Source organism: Thermobia domestica, chromosome 10 (assembly GCF_964235325.1).
Source record: "Thermobia domestica chromosome 10, izTheDome1.hap1.1, whole genome shotgun sequence".
In the NCBI taxonomy this organism is placed as follows: domain Eukaryota; kingdom Metazoa; phylum Arthropoda; class Insecta; order Zygentoma; family Lepismatidae; genus Thermobia; species Thermobia domestica.
The window spans coordinates 101480138-101503341 of NC_137463.1; the positions used below are offsets into that span (position 1 = coordinate 101480138).

The 23204-nt window shown below is 36.4% G+C and overlaps 1 protein-coding gene across 2 annotated transcripts in view; it reads right to left on the minus strand.

Annotated features, from left to right (window-relative positions):
* Positions 1 to 23204, minus strand: part of LOC145662607 (phospholipid-transporting ATPase ABCA1-like) — a 1231974-nt gene that overhangs the window by 10777 nt on the left and 1197993 nt on the right. For both annotated transcript variants that reach the window (XM_081728328.1, XM_081728326.1), the window contains 2 exons: positions 16691 to 16887; positions 14034 to 14271 (listed from right to left, as the gene is read on the minus strand). In XM_081728328.1, coding sequence (XP_081584454.1) covers positions 14034 to 14271; positions 16691 to 16887 — 435 coding nt within the window. The remainder of the gene's footprint in view (positions 1 to 14033; positions 14272 to 16690; positions 16888 to 23204) is intronic.

Genomic DNA, 23204 nt, shown 5'->3' on the forward strand with positions numbered 1-23204 from the left:
GGGCCGCCAGAGGCAGCCGACACCCGTCCGTGGCGGCACGATGATCTACTTGTTCAAAGTTAACGACTTTTTGCCGAGGTGGCAAGCTGTCGAAAATCGTAAAATAAAATGCCATTTGCCGACTCTTTGCCGACTGTTGCCGATCGTTAGAGTCGGCAAAACAGTCGGAAAGGCCTCTTTCCGACCCTGTTCCGACTCCTTATGGCGGCCTCTTTTCGACGGCGGCGCCGGCGCATTTAATGCTCATTTTTGGCTGTTTGCCGACTGCTCGGCAAGGCAACTATTCGTCGCGGTCAAAAATCGCGCGGAAAGACGCCGGCGTCCGGCGTCGGCAATCGCACCGCGGCATCTGGTCGGCATGGACAAATTGTTCGACTGTAGGCGGCAGGATCCTGATGGGGACGTGAAGTCTATTGCTTATATCTAGCGTCTATTCATTTTTGCCATAAATGGACTCCAAGGAATCACCAGAAAAAGCTATAAAATTATCTTAGGATCTACAAACACAACCAAATTACAAAGTACTAACCATAAGGTGCTCAAAAATTCTACACTACTGAATGGCTACATCATCTGGTATATTCCCATTCCACATGATCCGGAACAAGTTCCAGAACATGAATTTCTTTTGTCGAATGAACATGATCCGCCAGTAAGTGGAAACAATTCCTCTTTCTGTGCCATCAGACTCATCCTCAAACACGTCTCCGAGTCCTCAGTTAAATAGTTCATATGTTTCCCTGCTGTTGCTTCCTCCAAACCCACATCCCAAAGGCCAGGTGTTGCTAAAAGAATAAGTGTCACGAATTGCAGTTTGTTTAGAACTGTCTTCTGAAACACAATCGAAGGTATGGATGAAAACAAGTGTGGATTTTGTGGGAAGAGTTATTATGCACCATCATCAAGCGAATACTGTTCCTGAGTGTCCTGTACTGTGTGTAAGACGTGATTTCATGAAGGATGTGTGGGAGATGATAAGGAACTGTATTTTATCTGTGGACGATATGTCTGAATTATGACTAGTGCTTCACGAAACTAGCAGACGTCATTAACGCAAAATAAATGAATAAATAAATAAATAAATGCTAGTTTCAGTGCACATATATACATTTTATTAATAATCTAGTTGTTAATAGCAAAAAGATAGTAGTACAATGTAGTTCTAATGGAAACAAATGTGATTACTATGTTTAATGATTAAACGCTAGAGTGGTAGTTACACTACTGTGCATTTAGGTAACAATTTCAACAGTAATTAGTATAGAAATTGTTGTGTTAGTAATTTGTATATATTTATCATGTATTTGTATTCTGTACTTACCATGTTAGGATGTTAGTGTAGCAAGATAGTAAGCTAAAATATACCTATCATGTATATATCTTCCTTCAAAGTTCAGTGTCCTTAATCGCCAACCTACTGTCCGGATTCACCCTTCCAAATTTGCAAATCAAAGATTTTGTCAACTTTCAGTAAATAATTTTTTATTCCTTAACATTCTATTCCAGGAAAACTATTTCAGTTGTACATGCATACCAACATATCATTAAATAATATGACGACGTATTAGCTATTTTCGTTTAGCGGGATAGTAGTAAAAGAAAGAAACATCAGAACTGCCCGGATTCATCCAAACTTACCCTATATACAGTATATAAACACTAAAAAGTACATTATATCCTTAACCCCAGTATCTATATTCGGGATATATCACGAGTACTATAATTATATATATGCTGGATTACTATAATTTATTGTCATATATTTCTTACGTTTCAATTTTGGGTCAGATCTTTGAATTTATTCTGAGTGCTTCTGAATTTCTTTCCACTCATGTACGCGTATATTTAATGTGAATTAACACACGCAATAAAGGTTTATAGAAACTATACTTAAACTTATCACCCTTCCTTAATAAAGCATTCACTTCTACATGACTACTTATTATAAAACTTGCATTTCTTTTCAAGATATTAGCAAGTGAATCTGATAATACTTCCAAAACATTCTAGATTTTTCTCTTTCGAACTAGCAACTACATACAACTTTGTTATCCTGTAATATAATTTTACCCTGTATTATAGGATTACAAAATGCAATATATGCGCAGATGAATTATCAGAAATTTATCATTTTATTATTTGTAAAGCATCTGAGATACAATAGTTTCGATTCCTCTGTTCTGTAGGTCTAAGTACATTACAAGTACATATATTAATATGTGAAATTGGATCAAATACTTTCCTTTCGAAATTTTTTTTCTTTCATCCAATGGTGGATTTTAACAAACATTTTAGATTTCATGTAGTGAGATTCGTTGAACAATAATTGTTGTATAATTAAGTTTACGTTCTTCCACCTACAGCAAATTACTTCTAATGAATTTAGTTCTACGTACAAAATCTAATTCATTATTATGAGATAAATAGTATATATATATATATATATATATATATATATATACATATATATATATATATATATATACTTATTAATATGTGGAAAATATTTAGTACTATATTCTTTTATTCTTTTTTCTATTTGGTTATAAGTGAAATAAAACGAACAAAATAATATTGTAATTAGAAAACTTGAAAACTAAAGAACTATGCTGTTCAAATTAGGAATCGGTTTACTGAGATCTAATATGTACATTTTACTGAATAATTTCTATTGTAAAACTTACATACAACAACTTATCTGATTGTCGAGAATTTCTTCAAGACTACTAAATGCACTGATATCTAATCCATATAAACAACTGATTTTGAAACCACACCCAGCAGAGCTCCTTCGTGGCTAAGTGGTTAGCGTACGCGCCTTTGGCGTGGGAGACCCGGGTTCGATTCCCGGCGGGAGCTCATGTGGTTCGGATTCCACGTTAATCAGTAGGTCCACGTCTCATATAGCCTCGCTGCTGAAAGGGACGCTAAACTAAAAATCAACAACCACACCCAGCAACTGGGAAACATTGTAGCAGTTAAGGTAATAATATTTTAATTGCACTCACAATCTTATTACACATCACCCATGTAACTACAAAGGTTTATTGCTTCTAATTTATATATATTTATTTACAAGGAGCATAAACGGTACTGTACAACATTTGCACAAAATTAAATAGAGTAAATTTAAAGTAAAGGAAATAGAACAATGTAGACATAGATATAGAGTAAATCTTCAACAGTTTCCTAAATAAAATATCCTCTAAAGCGAAATACATTTCAAAACAAGTAGAAAAATGATAAAATATTAAAAATGTATATCTTCCGGAAAATATGGTTTTCTAATCAGATCAAAACCGTTTGTTGCATTTACTGCAGAATGAAATACACGTAGGTGTCTCAGATTTCATGAACAAAAGAGAGTAATTTAGTATGTCATCTGCAGGATCAGTCCTTTACATTTGTACAGTACACTTCTTATTAAATAGACAAAACTCTAGTGATGAAATATACATATATAATGATTTTTAAAGTATATATATATATATATATATATATATATATATATATATATATATATATATATATATATATATATATATATATATATATATATATATATAGGTTGGGCAAAAAGATCTAAAATGTTTGCAAAACTGTGAAAATTATACCTAGTACGATGTGGGGCCTCCTTTTGCGTCCAAAACAGCTTGAATCCGACGTGAAATAGAGGTATACAGCTCCTGAATCGTGGAGTATGGAATTTTGTACCATTGTTCTTCCAACACATGCTCCAGTTCCTTAAGGGATGCTGGTGGAGGGTTATGAGACCGAACACGCCTTTCTAACTCAGATCACAATGGCTCAATGATGTTCAAATCTGCTGATTGTGGGACCCAGGGGAGGTGTGATAGCTCCTGGTCATCCTCCTCAAACTTGGATTTCATCGTTTTTGCAGCGTGACAGGGTGCCAAATCATCTTGTTAGATGCCAGATGCCATCACCATCAGGGAACAATATTTGGGCCATAGGTAGATCCTGATCCCTCAAAATGGCCTCATAGGCCTTAGGTTTCATCATTCCATGCACGGCTATGATGAGGCCTGCAGAAAACCACGATATCCCTGCCCATACTGTAACAGAACCACCCCCATGTTTTACAGTTGAGAGCAGACAGTCTGTAGGATAGGCCTGCGACGGTATTCTCCATACGTAAACACAACCGGTTGTTGGAAACAAGGTGAAGGTCAATTCATGGGACCACATTACGTGTTTCCACTGCTCATGAGTCCACGCCTTATGGTCCATGCAGCACTGGATACGCCTCTTTGCATTTACTGCTGTGACCAGTGGTTTGGCGATAGCGGCCCTGCCATGAATTTTCATTTCATGAAGTTCCCGTCGCACTGTTTTCGATGAAACTGGGTTATGTAGGTCGGAATTGAGTTCAGACGTAATTTTCACTGCAGAAGTTATCTTTTTAGCTGCTACAATCCGTTTTAATTCCCTCCAGTCTCTATCTGACAGGATTGTCTTTCGACCATTGTTGTGCTTCACAGACGTCGTTTGCCCATGAATTATGTATGCCCTCGTGACATTAAGACACAGTGCCTTTGGATACTCCCACAATGTTCACCACTGTTTCCACTGAAGCTCCAACCAGACGGGCACCAACGATCATCCCTCTTTGCAAGTTTGTCAGATCGCCCAATTTACCGCACCACTTTCACACCAGGACACTCACAGGTGAACTGGTTACTACTGACGGAAGAGAAAGGTCCACATGATACATTGAAAACAAAAAACGCTCGGCAACTACGTGTTGTTCAGTGGAGGGCCAACTTAAGTGTCCTGTATGAAGTGTTTTTAGATTTTTTGTCCATCCTTATATATATATATACTTTTAAAATTATTATTGAATAATTGAGCCTCAAGCTACTTACTGAGTAATACTACAATCGAGTAAATATTATACTATTCATCAATAAGTATATGTGCAGATCGGGGACAAAATTACTAATTACTGTATCTTAATATATTACATTATCTTTAAAACATGCAACAGATGTAAACAAGTAAACATAAATTACATTTAAAAGGGAAATTCAAAATACATGTTAATTGAAAATCCGAATTCAACCCTAAACCTATGCAAACACGAACTTATGCTAATTAAGTGAAAAGTTATCAGTGCAATTTGTCTTTCCTTTTTTTAAATGGGTTGCATTTATGTTAGGATTGTCTATTAAAACGCGATAAAAATTGATAAAAAAGGTTGTTTAAGTGTTTTAACAGAAAGGTTAGGAAAGATAAGGTTTTAGGTGCAAATGGTATAGTTATTACACTACAGATGAATATAAACTTTTCAATTATAAATCTTCTTAACAGCAAAAAGTGTATATTGAAATATACAAAACGACATTGGGTAGTTTGGTTTTCTTTCATCATATATACTTACAACTATAGATAACTCTAAATTCATACATACTTATTAGTGAAGGGTAGTTTACCACATTATTTACGTTAGTATGACAAAACCATTCTTTACATAATATTTGACTTTTTAATTAATTTCAGTTTTGGGTTAAATGTTTGAATGAAAAGGAAGGTAAATCTCTACATGTTACTTCTACTCAATTTCACTACTTCATAGTATCAAGTTGCTTCATTCAATCTTTAAAATCAGGGATGTTTTTAGCTTGTTTTAGTCCGGTCCGGAACTCAGAATCAAGTTTGTGAGGTTAAACATTCTTTAAAGTTTATATTAGGCTGGTACGAATAATATACCTGCCTCACATGTGCTATTTCCGAAAGTCAAATCACGTACAATGACTGGTTCATCAAAATAGTTGCCACTGTAACCACCCACTTTTGGTATCACTTAGCCAACGGTTGGATTTCTTAGTGAAAGAAGTCTGGACTCTGAAATGCAAAGAAGTTCTTCAAACACACGTTTCCAGGCCAACCATTATCGAAGGCCTTCCTTCCAAGAAGTGACCGAGTTTCCTGAAAAGGTAGCACTTGGAAGGAGAGACCTTAGGAGAATACAGGAAATGATGAGAAGTTTCATTCTATAGCTTGCAGGGAGTCTGCACTGTCTTTTGAGTAACACATGAGCATGACTTGAGCGCAACATAAAGACACTATGTCAGTTGACTAATGATCATGGCTTGTGCAAACGTTTGAGGTGCATTTCATGGTGTTTGGGACTATAAAGATCCGCAGTGATTATTTGGATCGATTGAGAAAGATATGATGGATCAATTACAGCGTATATTACCATATAGGCAACAAAACCCTCTACTGGTGAAAGAATGCTTTCAAAAACTACTCTAGATGTTGATCGCAACCCAATTCGGCCTTCAGTATTTACGACCGTCATGTGATATCTATATTTCGTCAGAGCTGACAATCTCAGGCAGGATATTTTCCAAGTTATTCCATATACTTAGACAACTGCACGCTTTCAAGCAGCGTTTCCTATTGACTGGTTTCAATTCACGTCGTTTCCATAAGTCCAACGTTTTCACCTTATCAACTGCATAGAGTTGTCGAACAACAGAGAAATAGTGCACGGCTAACACATCTGAAATAGCACGAACATTTTCTGAGGCTCTGCTTCTACCATGTTCCTGCAAAGTCCATCCGAACATAATTTTGGTCGATGTCCACACCTTTTACTTTGCAATGTAGCGTCACGAGTCCGAAAAAGGAAATTTTACAAACCAACGGCAAATACATTGGTTGGTACAAACCTACTCCAAATGCATTGTTAATGTTTTGCTGTTAGAATGCAGAATGTTTCAGTTTGAAGTCGTAAAGAAAAATCATTTGATATTGTGTATTCTCCAAGGTGAAATTTCATTCATCTTGTTCAACAATGCACTGCCTCATACTTAGTGCCTTAATACCGCGGTCCAGTTCGACGATGGGTGTCGTGGGTTCAAAGGGGGCTAACCCCCTTACCATATAGACGTGGCAAGGATCAGGGAGCTAGAAGGACAGAACAAAGGCCACTCGCAAGCTTTTATACAACTGAACACAAACAAAAGTGGACCTAATTACTGAACCATGCGTAGTTTTTGAGATCTAGTGAAACATATAAAAACATTTAAATTTTTCCAGGATATGACCATCGTCACGCACTTGATTTCTTCGCGTTTTTAACATGTCCTTACATTTTTCTCTATGTAATATGAATCATGAATATTTTGCAATAGTTTATTCACATACAGAATTACTTTGTGGCCTAAGCAGCAATTTCAGGCACTTTACCCTCCTGAGATACTACGCCTCAAACATGGGATCAAAATCAGAAACTTCAACTGTCAGACCCCCATAAATCTATGGTGCCAGTAGTATCATAGGCATGGATATTTCTGCAGAATCTTTACATGCAATAGTATTCAGTACAAAACTTATGAACCCCCCACTTTATACCACTCCAAATTACAGCCCATTTAAAAGTGTAATTTTCTGTAGTTTTTCTTATGATTTCATGTATAGGTTTGCAATCCTGCATATTTATTTAGAAGCAAGATTGTATATTTCCCGTATACCCCAGTCTCTCCTCTAAACATTTGTTTTTATTTGGTGTTTTTCTGATTCATATGTCCTAAGCAACTGTAGTTTTCGTAAATACTTGTAAATGCAAAAATTGGCACTCTACCGACAACAAAGATGGCCGCCATTCAGGAACACTTGTACATTCGACAACGTGAATGATGTTATTGACGTTCTCATAGATAAGGTTCATCACACTCCAATTTCTATAATTTTCAAGCATGGTCGAGCAATCACTTTTGCCATCTTCAGGCCACTTCAGATTTATTGACCCTATTCTATTTGTACGAATTGATAAAATAATGTCTTCCTAGTACTGACGTATTTGAGTTCTGGGCCCGCGGTAGCTCAGTGGTATAGCGTTCATCTCTGGTATATGAATTCCTTCGTTCGATCCCAACTTGCGCCAAGTGAGCTTTGTGATGTACACCGAGGCGGCTCTAGGATATTTTGTACCGTAGGCGTAAAACATGTCTGCGCCCCCATAATCACCTTCTTTCAAAACCCCAAACAAAAGTAAAGCATTGTCAGTCCTGACATTTTCACCACATTATTACATTGTTACCATTTCATTAAGCATTAAATAAAACAAAACATACTCCCAATGCCTCTCTCTATGGTATTATAAACATGCCCAAGAAAGTTCTGTTGCTTTTTGTGGAGGTATGTGTTCCATTGGCCCGCATACCGTTAGTTGAATGCGAATGGAGATAAGGCGAAGATCAGTTGTTGGTGTGGGTATATCCAACATAATACTTGGTTCTGGCAGTTCAGTTGCACCCGTGAACTTGCGTAAGGACCGCGTGAACATTGGACCTCCACAGAGCGTCATAAGAGAGCAAACTGTGGTCAAACGCCACTGTAGCGGGGCGGACGATATGCCAGACCTTTGATGAGGGTGTCGTGACTACGTGGACAGTGCAGCGGTGGTTTAACATGTTTAAGAACGGTGACGAAACATCCAAAGACGCATCACGTGCCGAAAGACCAACACATGTACAAAATGAAGATCTTCAGGCAGCAATTGAGGTGAACAGTGGCCAGACATGTGAGGAACTGGGCCTAGAATTCAGTGCGAGTGGAGAAACCATTCGCAGCACCTTCATCAACTTGGGAAGCACTACAAGTTGGGTCGATGGGTCCCATATAATTTGACCCCGGGTCAGAAAGCAACACGAGCAGATGGGATACTCCTGTTTCTTTACTGTCTCGTCTGAGGAAGGTGCCATTTCTGGACAGGGTGTTGGCATGCGATGAGAAGTTGGCCCTGTACGAAGCTCTACGGCGCCGTACTCATTGGTTAGCATCCCATGAACCGGTTCCAAAACAGCCAAAACCTGTACTGCATCAGAAGAATGTCCTCCTGTGTGTTTGGTTGACTGCTCGCGGCATCGTGCATCGGGAACTGCTACCAGCTGGTCAGAACATTAATGCAAGTGTGTACTCTCAGCAGTTTAGCCGTGTTCAAGAAAAACTCAAAACTATGGAGCCAGCACTTCTGAATAGCATAGGGGTTCTTCCTGTTACAAGACAAATCTAAGCCCCATGTGGCTAGGATGACCCGGGACACCATTCTACGCGTTGGATGGGAAACACTATTGCATTCGCCATACTCCCGGGACATTGCACCGTCGATTATCACTTGTTCCATTCCTTGGACAATCACCTTAGAGAATGTCAGTTCAAATCCCTAGTAGAGGTGCAAAATGCGTTTGATATCTTCTTCGCTTCACGGCCCATCAAGTTCTAGTACGATGGAATGCATGGGCTTTCAGAACGTCGGCAGAAGATTTTTAATGCTGATGGGGACTACTTTTAATCTTCCAGGTACGTTTTAGGTGACATATTGATGTTCGAAGGTGGTGGGTGAAAAAGCGACAGCACTTTCTTGGTTGCTTTTATAATAAGTAATCTACAGGATGGCCCAAAGTAGGTATACAATACCATACTAATCAGCTCATTGCATTGTATATCATTTCTTATTGTAACCATCGGTACACTTAGTTCCTTTATTATTTATTCTTAATATCTTTTTACTTATACCTTAAGGTCAGAACAGCCGAAGCAAACAAACCAATAAACAAGAATACTTCATCAATGCAGGGTGTATACCTACGTTTGGGTCACCCTGTATAAGCCAATTATTTTTAAAAATATTTTTATTGTTGTGGCATTTGTAATAAAATTTTACTAATATAACCACAGGAAACAGGAAATTAAAGTTTTATATTAATCTAAACCATGTCGATGTCGATTGTAAATATAAAACGACAGATGGTTGTAATTCTTTTTAAAAGCATCCCAAAGATTCTATAGAAAACGTGATTAGTTACTGCAATATGCCCAACAATTTAATTTTTGCCTGCTTAAGGAAATCAAAAGTTTAGAGGAATACTATAAACAGTTTTGTGTTTTGAACAATTTATACGTTAAGTCTAAAATAGTTTCCTAATTCTAAATTAGTTTCTAAATAAGTAGTCTAGTTTCTAAATTCATTTTTAGTTATTTTGAATTTACGTAATTATTCTGTCAAAAGCTGAATAGCTTAAAAATTTTTCACGTCAATTGTTATCTGATTATATAAATTTGGTGCTCTGTGAAGGAAGAGCCTTTGAATAATCGAAAGTTTAGGTCGGGAAAGATGGAAGAAGTGGGTATTTGGTGCTACACGGGTAGGAGTGTGAAGGGATAATTCTTGAAGTAGAGCTTCAGACCTTAAGTTTCCAATGATTACCTTACGTACAAACTTTAGGTCATTTTCATTTCTGCGAGCATCCGGCGTCTGGACATTCAGATAATGAACATAGAATGAAGAGTGGGACCACGGAAACGTATTACGGCCAGATAGATATTCCCCGCTTCACGTAGGTGAGTAGTAATCGATCTTGGGTGATCCCACTTTTCATTAACTTCCTCCTCCTAAAAGTGTAGTGCTGGCATACGTACGTTTTGGCTAATGTAGATAGCCCGCACTTAATAAAATGCCTACCACTACGCCCCTAAATGTTTCCGCCTTAGGCAGCCGCCTAGGTTGTCTGTATGGACGAGCCGGTTCTGGGTAGACAAACACCAAACGTGGGTTTTTTTCAGGTTCTCCCATTTTCTTCATTCCACCATTTTATTCATTTCTCATCATCACCGTCTTTTAGAGCCTAGGTGGCATTATCGTGGGACGTAAAACTCAAAGAATTATTTTTTATTTTATATGTAAGGCTCATTCCATGTCAAATTATCTAATTTTAAGACATGACCGTCCTTCAATGTCTCAGATTCTCCTCAATTTTTTTCATACATAAATACCAATGAAATTATGCAAAATTAATTTTTTCCGATTTTTTGGTTGAGAAATGCGCTGAGGAGAAATTTTTGAAAAATGTTAATTTGGTGCCAATTTCATTTCCCGGCACTCAGCATCATGGAACTTAAATTACCGTAACGTCCTTATTTTTCGAGTTGTTGGACTCGACCAGGTGTCAAATGAAAGCTTAATGTTTGCTCTTTCAGTAGATTCCAAGAAACCTTGCAGAAGGTTACACTGTCGAACATTAATGGGCATACAAAACAAATTTTAGGGTTTTCTACAAATTGTGCCATTGCTCAAAAGTTTCAACTATGAAAGTTTTTTGTACATTCATCTTAGCACATACATGATATGGTTAAAAAATATAAAGGATGTTTTTGGTATTTTTGCAATTATTATTATTATTACTATTATTATTTTGACAGATTATGCCATTCCTCTGAAGTAGGGATGGCCAATTCTAGAATTTTTACTTTCTGGGATTCAGGAAAGTAAAATTAGGAAAATTCCGATTTTTCCGAATTGCGGGCTTTGTTGAATTATGGAATTTGTTTCCGAAATCCGGGAAGTGAAATTTCCGATTCCGGAAAGTTTTGGCCATTTCTACTCTGAAGTGATAACTGTCACACTTTAAAACATTTTCAAATAACTATCTTAGTAAATATTAGATGCGCTTAAAAATAAAATTGGTTTACTGTGTAGTTTTGGTATTACCATAATATTATTTTCTTGTACTTTAACTATGCCTTTCTTTTTTTCCCAATTGCACCATCGCTTACAAGTATCAAGCTTTTGTAACTTTTTGTAGGATTGGTTTGCATTTAGTTGATATGGTTAAATAACAAAAAGAACGGCTGTTTTTTGTAATAGTTTTGTGGTTTTGTGAATGGAAAATATAGGCCTAGACCTAGCAATGTAAGGGGTTGAGTGATTATTACAAATCCTATCAACAAAAATAAAAATAATAGACTAATGTACATAGATCAAAACAATAAACATACATACCACTAACGCTTCTCAGAATTACACAGATTTACATACAAAATGTCGTGTCCTATATTTCACAGCTCATTGTTTTTACTGATGATATGTTGTCTTTTGTAATTTTGGTTTCACTTGCGTAAGTCCAGGCTGATTGGCTTGTAAGAGACGGAACAGGAATTTCCCAGATGAATTTTAAAAAGATACCCTACAAAAGTCTTTATTTTCTGGCAAGTAGAATACAGAAGGCCCAGAGGGATTCATAACTTGCAGTCTGATGTACAAAAATACCAAAAAGCATCATTTTATGTTTTAACCATATCATGTATGTGCTAAGATGATTCTATAAAAAAAGTTTCAAAAGTTTCATAGTGTAACTTACGAGCAATGGCACAATTTGTAACAAAACCCAAAACTGTATATTTCTGTACATGTAAAATACAAAAACTATAATTACAAAAATACAAAATCACTCTTTTTATTTTTAACCATACTATATACGTTTTAAGATGGATGTACAAAAAATGTTTCAAAAGTTTCATAGTTGTAACTTTTGAGCAATGGCACAATTTGTAAAAAAAAAAAAAAAAAAAAAAAAAAAAAATGCATTGTATGCCCATTAATCTTCGACAGTGTAACCGTTCGCAAATTTTCTTAGGATCTACCGAAAGAGCAAAATTAAGCTTTCATTTGACATCTGGATAAGCCCAATAACTTCAAAACTAAGAAAGTCATGGCAATTTCAGTTCCATGATGCTGAGTGCTGGAAAGTGAAATTTGCGCCAAATTCACATTTTTCAAAAATTTATCCCCGGTCCATTTCTCATCCAGAAAATCGGAAAAAAATGAATTTAGTATAATTTCATTGGTATTTATGTATGAAAAGAAATTGAAGAAAATCTGAGACATTGAAGCACATTGCTCTAGGTGAGTTGACATGGAATTACCCGTAATTGAGTTCTGCATATCATAACAAGTAATATTATTGTATTCTTTCATTTATTTCAGAAAATAGAAACTTTTTTATTGAGTAAGCAGAAAAGTTTTAAGAATAGTTTTATGCACCTACTTACATACTAGTGTATACCATTTTTGATGTTCAGAATACACTGTTCAACTTTAACTTTGGCATTCACATTACATAACATACGGTTATATGGAATGTTAATCTTAGCTTTTAAATCCCAGCTTTCCAGCCATTCTTTATTGTAGGTTGAGCGTAGAGTCTATAGACGGCATGCTACTACTAGTGTGAATGCCATCTAATGCTGTTGTGTGTACAACAGAGCTAATGTTTTCAATGTGAATACAATACCAATGTACGTGTATTGTACAGTTAATAAATATTAACTTTAATAATGGTAATAGTATTGTGAAATGTTGGGTGATCTTTTAGGAGGATTGCCTTTTTTGTGGATCTCAACATGTCAGTGGCCCGTTGATGGTGTATACGATGTGAAGCACACGATGTACACAGTACATGTGCCTCCTAGTGCTCTTAGACATATCGAATATCGGGCGGACAGAAAGTTCGATCGGATCGCGACAACTGAGTGACAGCTTCAGCAACTGCAGTCCCAGATCTATGCCCCCCTGCCCCATTAGAACACATCATTCCCAGTTCTTCCACAGCTACGTATGACACCTGCTTACTGTGGGAAACTAGAATGGTAAGGGAAATGCAGGACGTTGTTAGTGATCAGAGTTGTTTCTGTGTCGGACATAATGATGGCCAGGCACGAGTCTGTACACATACAAATGACAGGAAAATCAAACACATGCTCGCACTTGCACACAGAACATACGTGTAGATATGGATTCTGATATTGGGAAATAAGTTACATATTCCAATCGCTTGTAGTCTACTCTGAGGAAGTCTATATTGTAGCACATTCATGAAGACATCAGTACTGTTGTACGATATTATCTGGACAGTTTTGCATACTCAATCCTCCAGCACGATAATTCACATCTTCATGCCAGAAAATCCATAGTGTTTATTTTGGCATATGCCTCCTTGTGAAGTATCAAGATCTCAGCTCTCTTAAACATGCGAAGGATATGATGGGATGGTGCTTAACCGCAGCTTTTACTTACTTCTACATCGATATATCATTCTATTTTATAGTACAAGAACGAGGTTGAAAACACAGTAAAACCTAATGCGAGCTAGTGATAGCATAAATCTAATGAAATCATGCTTATATTATGCTAAAGAATGTATCATTATAAGCATAATACTTACATCTTCGAGAGTAACTTGGCTAATTGAAAAGTCATCAAGGATATATTTTTCAACTGCACTGCTAAGTAAATTAAATATTACTGAAAGCACAGCGTTTTCAGCTGGAACATAGAATTTCAAAAGATTGTAGCTTATAGAATCTAGTGTTGTTCCATCAATGTTATGAAGCACATAGTCAACTGCAGTTTTTGTATCATCTGGATCACAATGCGCTAGTATTACATAATCACCACCAAATCTGAAAGTAAACAAAATGATACAATAACACTTTATCCTTTTTCTTGACTTATCCCCAAACAACTATGCTACTTATCCTCTAGTAAAAGTTTTCGTATTGTTCATTTTAGTATAGTTTCGATGGTGTATGCAGTTTTCATATTAACTTTGGTGGGAAGATAAGATTTATTAGTTGCAATGATGAGTAGCGATACATGATAGAAACAGACTTACAACGAAACATGAGTAGGGTTATATCAGATATGAGCAATCGAACAAAACCGACTTTCTACGAATCAAATAGACAGGTCCAATATAGAATTAAGTGAATTGAATAGATGTATTAAAATGATCCTCTTACTTCTCTTTGTGTTTCTTATTTGTATGCATTATAATAGATTTTTATATTTTAATATATTTTTCTTTACAGCTTTCATTCATCTTTTGAATGTGAAAATGAATCCTAAGTATTTGCTAGATAGAGTCTTTGATACAGCATTGTTTGAGGAAGAATAGCTGTCTAATTGAGACAAAGCAAAAGGAAAATAAATAAAACTATTCAATATATAAATGATAAGCTACTTGCAAAATAAGGAATATGAAGTACACCTGTAAAATACGTATGCTAATCGGAACGGCTGCTACATGTAAAATAATAAACTGTGTTAACATCTTAAAAAGAAGTAGTAAACATACTAAGTAGTTTTGCAGGTTTCGATGTCCACATATATTGTGAATAACCGAGTGTAATGTGTCTCTGACACTTTCTGGCAATATAGCGAACTTGAAATATTCTGAAGTAGTGTTTATGAGGTAGAAAATTATGCGTGCATGAATTACTAATAAAGTTAAGGAGTAAAAGTTTAATCTCATTTTGTGACTTACAAGGCATCACATTCTGAAATCAGCAAACTGCTATAGAAGTCACTGCCAACACTAAACGAGAACTTCATTGACACCCGATGTTTGAAAGGAAAGTCTAAAAAGGAAACTCTAACACCAAATTCACTTTAACTCGCGTTTCTATAGCTAATCGGAAATGCTATGATACTTGTCCATTTCAACACAAACTAAGGAAATTAAATTAAATTAAACATTACAATAAAGAGCAGTACTAATTTAAAACAAGTTATTAAACTTAACTTAATTTAAAACTGAACTTCATGTGTAGTAAGTACACCATTACATAATTATCTTATTGAAATATTTATGAAATATTATTTTCTACTTCTACTGTTCTTCCACTCACAAATTTAATTGTTCTGCGATAGAAGAATGGGGCGGTAAAGTGTTAGAGCGTTCACTTCTGTTCTATGATATCCCTCTTCGATCCCAACTCCCAGCACGTGCAATTTGTGGTGGGGTGTGAGAGCATTTTGCTCCTATTTTCTTCATTCCACCATTTGGTTCATTATCATCAACTCCTTTAACCTAGGTGCAGAAACGTGGGACATTAAGCTAAAATTCATCTGCGCCAGTTGTTACTTCTGATAAAAAGAAAATGAATGTAAATACTATTGTAAACGGTAAGAGCAGTGATTGAATCGTGATCAGCATAAATGATTGTTTCCAAAACATATATGTTTTTGTTGTTGAAGATGATACCTGAGCAGATTGTTAACTATCGGATAGAAATGACGTTCTAATGGTGCAGGAATATACATGCCCACGTACTCTTCAAAGGCGTGAAACACTCCATGAGTTGAACTTTGTGGTGGACAAACACCGTGTGCGTGGGTTTCCTCGGGAATCTCCCGTTTCCTTACACTTTCTTCATTCTACCATTTTATTAATTTCTCATCATCATCGTCTCCTTTAGCCTAACCCGCATAACCCTGGAACGTAAAACTCAAAGATTTCATTTCATTTCATCACATTTTCATATAAACTAAAAGTTTTGCTTCTCATAGGAAAGTGAAATTTTAAAAAATCGAAACTACTTTCCATTATCCTATAAAACACTTTTAGAAAAAGCTAACAGTTTTATAGTTTACAGCTCTACCTGCTACATGTATATTGAAATTTAGGTCTTTCTTACCTTTCTTGTTTGCCTAGTGGGTAGTTTGTACCTCTTTGGACCTCTTTCGTGCACGAGTTTCCGAATTCGATTTCCGATGGAAAGCAGTTTGAAATTTGAACACATTACGCTGGTTCGAATTACACATTAAAATATATGTCCATGTTTCATATAGCCTGGATGTTGAAAAGGCACGCTAAGCTTCAAAGACAAACTAATAATTCAACCATTCTGATCTAATTACATTCTTAATACTAATTTAATTTTCAAATGATTATTTTGATTAATGTAGATTATATACTAGACCAAAATTCAACTCTGATTTTAAATGGAAGCGTATTGTTGGACATCCAAACAATAAATGCTTTACACTTGATAATTGTATTGATTTACGGTGCAAGTATAGAGTAAGTAACACAATTACTTGTCCTTTAGATGCTGTACACTCCCAAGGCATTTTAACTCTCCATTGACCATAATCGTTAGTCGTGTACAAAGTGCTTCACATTCTTCCATACTGTGTGAAGTAAGCACCACTGAACGACCTTCCTTCATCACACGTAAAATACACGACCAAAGAAAACGTCGGGATTTTGGATCCATACCACTCGTTGGTTCATCCTAGAAGAAGAAACGAATAACATAAAAGAGTTTGTAATAGATTCAGCTGAGCTTTAACTAACTTCGAAATATCAAGAAAATATGTTAATGTATTAATATATCCGTCGAAATACATTTTTTGGAGTGTAGACAAAGACAACCCAAGTGTTTACTATCTTTACGAGTAAAGATTTTATGATAAAAGGTAGGTAGGAAATCAAACTTTAGAATTTTATATATATTGAAACGTAATTTTTAACTGAAATCTCAATGAAAATCCTATATTTATTAGGTCTAAGAAATAGCCAAAATGAGTGATACTACAATAGCTTAGATTTTGTTGTAGTTTATACGTTACTTTAAGAAAAGAACGATTTTTTCGTAAGTCAGATTTTAGTTAGTAATTTAGAGAAAAAATTTAGAGATGCTTCAAAAGCAATAATTTTATTACTGAATTTGGTTAATAAAATACAATTATTTAGATATACTAAATTAAAATGTATATTTTATGAGATCTAACAATTTTTAAAAATATGTATGGTATTAATAACAAAAGTGTAGCAATTTGTATATTTTACTTACACATTTCATTTGTAATTACCTAAAACGCGTTCTTAGCCTGGATTCATATAAAAATGGAAAACAGGTTCATATAAAAATATTTAAAATGTGGATTTGAATTTCTTTACGATGCTTATTTGAATAAAAGTCAAACGAAAACAAAAGCTCAACTGAAGTGCGAACTACAAATTATGTTCAAGAATGCATTTTACGCAGGGTCGTGGCCAAAGGTCTTCAGTTCCTAATAAGACCGAACAAAGAAGTCAATGTTTGAATGGTCGATTTCAATTTCTAGAATTACCCGTTTCGGAAGATAACGAGATGAGCCTGTGAATGTTTTCTGGAAATGAGCCTATATATTGCGCCAGACTTAAGAAAAGAGAAAAAGGAAAATGAAAGAATCTAAAGAACAAACCTGTAAATTTCAACTTTCTTACAGATTAGACAAGGGGTTGGAAGTACGATACATCACTTCGCGTTCCCTTTCGTGTAGGGTTGCCATATTACTCAATTTTAGCGGGTACCACTCGATTTCCAGGTCCTATATTCGTCCCCTGCTTAATAATCTCTTATTCACGAATAAAAAAAAAACTGCCTTTTTAGATTGGAAGAAATCTAAGACGATTTTGTTGATAGTGTTGTTATATTTAACGTAAAACGCTACATCTCTGTGTCAATCTCAATCGCGATTGAGTTAAATTTGTACTCGCTCTCAGGCTCAGGCTATGAGTGTTTTGCCCAATGCGCGTGCGCGAAGCCGTTGGTAATAAGAAATTTGCTCCAGTGCACAGTGTTTAACCTTTCTTATGATAAAAATTTAGAGATTATTTTGTGTTTCTTAGAAAGAAAACCGTATGAACAATATCTGCCATATATATTGGTTCCTTTTTTCTTTCTTTCTTTCTTTCTTTTTTTTCTTGGAAAACATCCCTTACAGATATCTTATTGTAGTACTTACTTAACACTTAATTCACAATTCAAGAATCACATTTGTTGAACTTGGCAGAAACTGATTTTGCTTTGCTTTAGTTTCGTTAGAAAAGTACACTACATTGGAATTGTCCCTTGACAAAAAAATCACTAAAAATGGTCTGAAGGACCTCGGGTCAGTATTTGTAATACGAAAGATCACATCAGTAGTTACGGTTTAGAATTCCCGGCTTTTCTAATTTTACAATATGGCAACCCTACTTTCGTACGGCCATGATTTAATGCATTTAAGAATGTGTGCCTTTCGGGACGCATAGGAAAAAGGAAAATAAAAAACATGTCTTGAGTTAAAAAATAATAACTAAACAATGCATTGCGCAATTCGGACTCATGTTCATCTGTTTGTTGAATTTAAACCGCTTCTCATATCTTATAGTTGTATGTGTTTATGAACAATTGTTCAGGTTTTGATTAACACCTGAATTACTGAAAACACAAGTTCCGTCAGACATCTTTTGGTATATTTGATGATGATAGAGCATCATTTTAAAATACATTTTTGCTACTACATACAAGTAATGTCAGTAGTGCACTCAAAGTTGGATATCATTATCACTGATATGAAAAAATCAAAGGTAGAACAAAATAATTTGTTGGTGCTCGATATAGAAATCTAATGTACACCATTGTAGCGGCGACTTGCCCCAGACTGTACAAGTCGACAAAAGAACTCGATTTTACAACAATGTTCCGAAATCACTCGCAGCAATAAGTTAATGACTACTACAACTGTTTGAGTTTAATGAAATTAGAATACCCTTCATAATCATCTGGATAATACGAGGGCAACCCCCCAAAAAAAAGGTCTCCTATATTTTTAGATATACAAAGAACCGTTTATTTTCTATAATTGCTACATCAGTTTAAAGGTTGAACAAAGCTTTATTTTTCTACATAATCGCCACTTCGGTCGATGCATTTTTGTAGACCAGCTTGCCGCCATGCCCTTCAGGAAGCGTTGAACCTCATCTTGCAACTTTTCCGTTAAAAGCCTGTGGATGGTGCTTCTAGAAACCTCAGGAACCAAAATGCAGAGAGCATCCAGAGTGATCCTCCGATCTTTACGCATGAGTTCCTCAACTTTCGCGATTGTCTCGTCTGCAATTGATGGCCTCCCGCTCCTTTCCTCGTCATGAATTTCAGTGCGACCGGCTGTAAACTCTCTACACCACTTCCGAACGTTTTTGACATCCATACACTTCCGTCAATTGGCGATGATTGTCAACCGGTTTAACACCTTTTGCGTTCAAAAATCGAATAACTGTGCGAACTTCGCACTTGGCGGTAACGTTCATCGGGAGCTCCATTTCGAATGGCTGTCAAGCCAAGACTGAGCATCCGAGCAAAGCGCCTGCGTGCTTATGTGGTAGCGGAGAAAGCACCACCCACAACAGTGTTGCCAACAACCGTATTAAAAGTTTCTCTACGTCCCCAAAAAATAGACCTTTTTTGGGATTGCCCTCGTATAATGAAATTCGAGTTTTTAGTTTATGGACGGTGTAGGTAATTCTAAAAGGTGAATAAAATGGATTGTTGAGTTATTGTTGAGATCGGTGTGCGATCCAAAAGTGGTCTCTGTGTGGTTTCTGTCTAAAAATGAGGAAACACCTTCGATTAACGAGTTTGAGTCGTGTGTGGGTGTGCATGATGTCTGCGAGGTGAAAGTGGCGAGAACCGTATTAAAATTGATTTTGTGGTTATGTTATTATAAGTAAATGAAAGATAGGTCTAATGAACGTTATAATTCCGAAATCTTTTAAGAATGAAATCTCGTGCAACGGAAAAATGAAAAGTGCATTTTTCTCAGTTAATATTCGTTAAAAATGGATATTTGAATTTTTCAACAATAACAATGAGTGAAACAACACACTTTTAATGACTTATAACTATAATATGAATACATCAAGCATTTCAAATGATGTGCAATGTATTCATTGTAATAAACATTTTCTTAACCAAAGAGGCTTATAAATTCACACAAGATTAAGGAAAGTAACCTTCAACTGCCTACCAACTATATTTCGGATTTATTAACCTTAGATTTCAATGACAACAACTCTTCTGAATTTTCATCCAAAATTAATGATCTTATGTCTTATTTGGAGGCTAATGTTCCGGTTCATCGTCGTGTGCCTCGCGGTGCTCGTTCATCGGTAGCTGATTCTCTATGTGACATTATTCGTAATATCAACAACATTAATAATGTTGACTCTTGGATCGACCTTCTAGTTTTCCCTTACGCAGTGTTTTGCATCCCAAGGCGTTCTGAGGAAGGAAGTAATCTCATCATTTGGATGAAGCTAAGAGTCAGAAACTGGAGGGAACATCATCGTGAAGTATTAAAAAAGCAGCATCGAGTAACCAACGAATCTCGCAAACCGCAAAAATCCGGTTCAATGAATACCAAGAACATCGAACAAAAATTAGCAGATGGTGATATACGTGGCGCTATCAGACTACTGATATCCGATGACACTGTGGCTACGCCAGATACGTCAGTACTACATGCTCTCAGAGAAAAAAACATCCAGACCACGCTCACTCTTTCATCAATCCCAAACCACCTGAGGACTCGACTACAGTAACTAGAGTCTTTTCCATCAAATTATTAAAGACCATAAAATCCTTCCCTTCTGGTTCGGCAGACGGAATGGATAATCTCCGTTCCTCAATCTTAAAAGATTAGCTTGTAAATCAAGACTTTAATTTAAAGGAACGCTTAATCACATCCATATGTGAATTTATTCATTTAATTATATCTGGAAAAGTTCCGACCATTTTACGACCAACTGTTTCTGGAGCTTCACTTACAGCACTAAAGAAGAAAAGCGATGGAATTCGCCCGATAGCTTTTGGCAATGTTTGGATACGCTTATCAGCAAAAATTATCTGCTTCCGGATACAAGATTCATTAATTAATATACTATCACCACATCAACTAGGGGTCTGTATACCATTCAGAGCAGAATCAGCCGTACATGTTGCGTGAATGTACTTCTCATCTCCCCATACTGAAGTGAAACCATTTTTAAAAATTGACTTCCGCAATGCCTTTAATGAACTCAATTGCGACTTAATGTTACAATCTGTTGAAATTAACTTCCCAACTTACTATCCATACAACTACCAATGCTACTCTGAACCAAGCAATCCTTTTATAAGTTATAACATAATTCACTCACAGCGTGGAGTACAGCAAGGCGGGCCACTTGGACCAGGGCTATTCGCCCTAACTATCCATCGCATTATTAAGGATATTAACACAGATTTAAATATCTGGTACTTAGATGACGGTACCATAGGTGGAAATATCGACGTAGCACTACGCGCTTTCAATAAAATTCGTGTAGAAGCTTAGTCTATTGGATTGTTTCTAAACTCTGCCAAATGTGAAGTGAGTTTTCCGAGCACCAGAGATGATGAAGTCCATGACCTTTATGAAAGATTTAACGAAGTAGCATCTGGTATCAAACGCCTATCACCTACCAATGCGGAACTTTTAGGCGCTGCCATCTCTGCCGAATCAAGGAGCAAAATTATATTGGACAAGATATCAAAATTAGAATTCTTCTTTTCTCAATTATCCAAAATTTCTGCACACTTCGCTTATTATTTATTATGAGCAGCTTTACTCTCAATTCCAAGATTACTATATTTCCTCCGTTGCTCCCCTCCTTGGCAGGATGATAAATTACTTGACAAATTCGAACATACTCTTAGAACAGGACTGGAATCCATTCTAAATTGTTCTCTGAAAGACAGTTCCCGGTTACAAGCTTCCTTATCAGTTGAGAATGGAGGCCTTGGGATTCGTCGAGCTATGGATATCGCCATACCTTCTTTCCTCGCTTCATTCTATGGCTCACGAGAACTAATTGTATCTTTTTTTCAACAGGAAGTTGACTTATACTCGATTCGACGTGTACAAGAATGCATCGATAAACGGATTAGTCCGATTGGAATGGATCCCCCACCTAACGACAAAAGGCATGTCCAGTCTGTTTGGGATGAACCTATAGTCAAGCTTTGTTTATCTTCACTCTTATCATCAACTAATAACCCAGATGACAAAGCCAGGCTGTTAGCTGTCTCCTCCTCCAAAAACGGAGCATGGCTTCAAGCCCTATCTTCTCACACATTCGGCCTATACCTTTCTAATGAGAGCTTTCGTATCGCTACAGCTCTGCGCTTAGGTGCTAATATTTGTGAGCCCCATTACTGTCCTGCTTGCAACGCATATGCTGATAATAAAGGATTACATGGTCATTCATGTTGAAAAAAAGTGCGAGAAGTCAATCTCGACATCACAATGTGAACGACATCATCTGTAGAGCCCTCGTATCAGCGGCAGTTCCTTCAATAAAAGAACCAAATATTTGTTGCCGCTCTGATGGTAAAAGGTCTGACGACATGACCTTGGTACCGTGGAAAAACGGAAAAGCACTAGTCTGGGATTTCACATGTTCCGATACCTTTGCTCCTTCCAACATACCCATTCTTCAAGTCAGGCAGGTCTCGTCACCGCTCACAGAGAATCAGACAAAAGACTAAAATACACAAATCTATTCGACAAATATTGGTTTGTAACAGTACCAATAGAAACCAGTGGGTCTTGGGGTCACGAAGGATCTAATTTCATTAATGAAGTTGGTCATCGAATAGCGATCAAAACTAGTGATCCCCGAGCTACTGCATTCCTTTTCCAAAGTATCACCATCGCCATCCAGCGCGGGAATGTGTCATCGATCTTAGGCACATTACCTCCTGGTAAAGAACTGGACGAGATT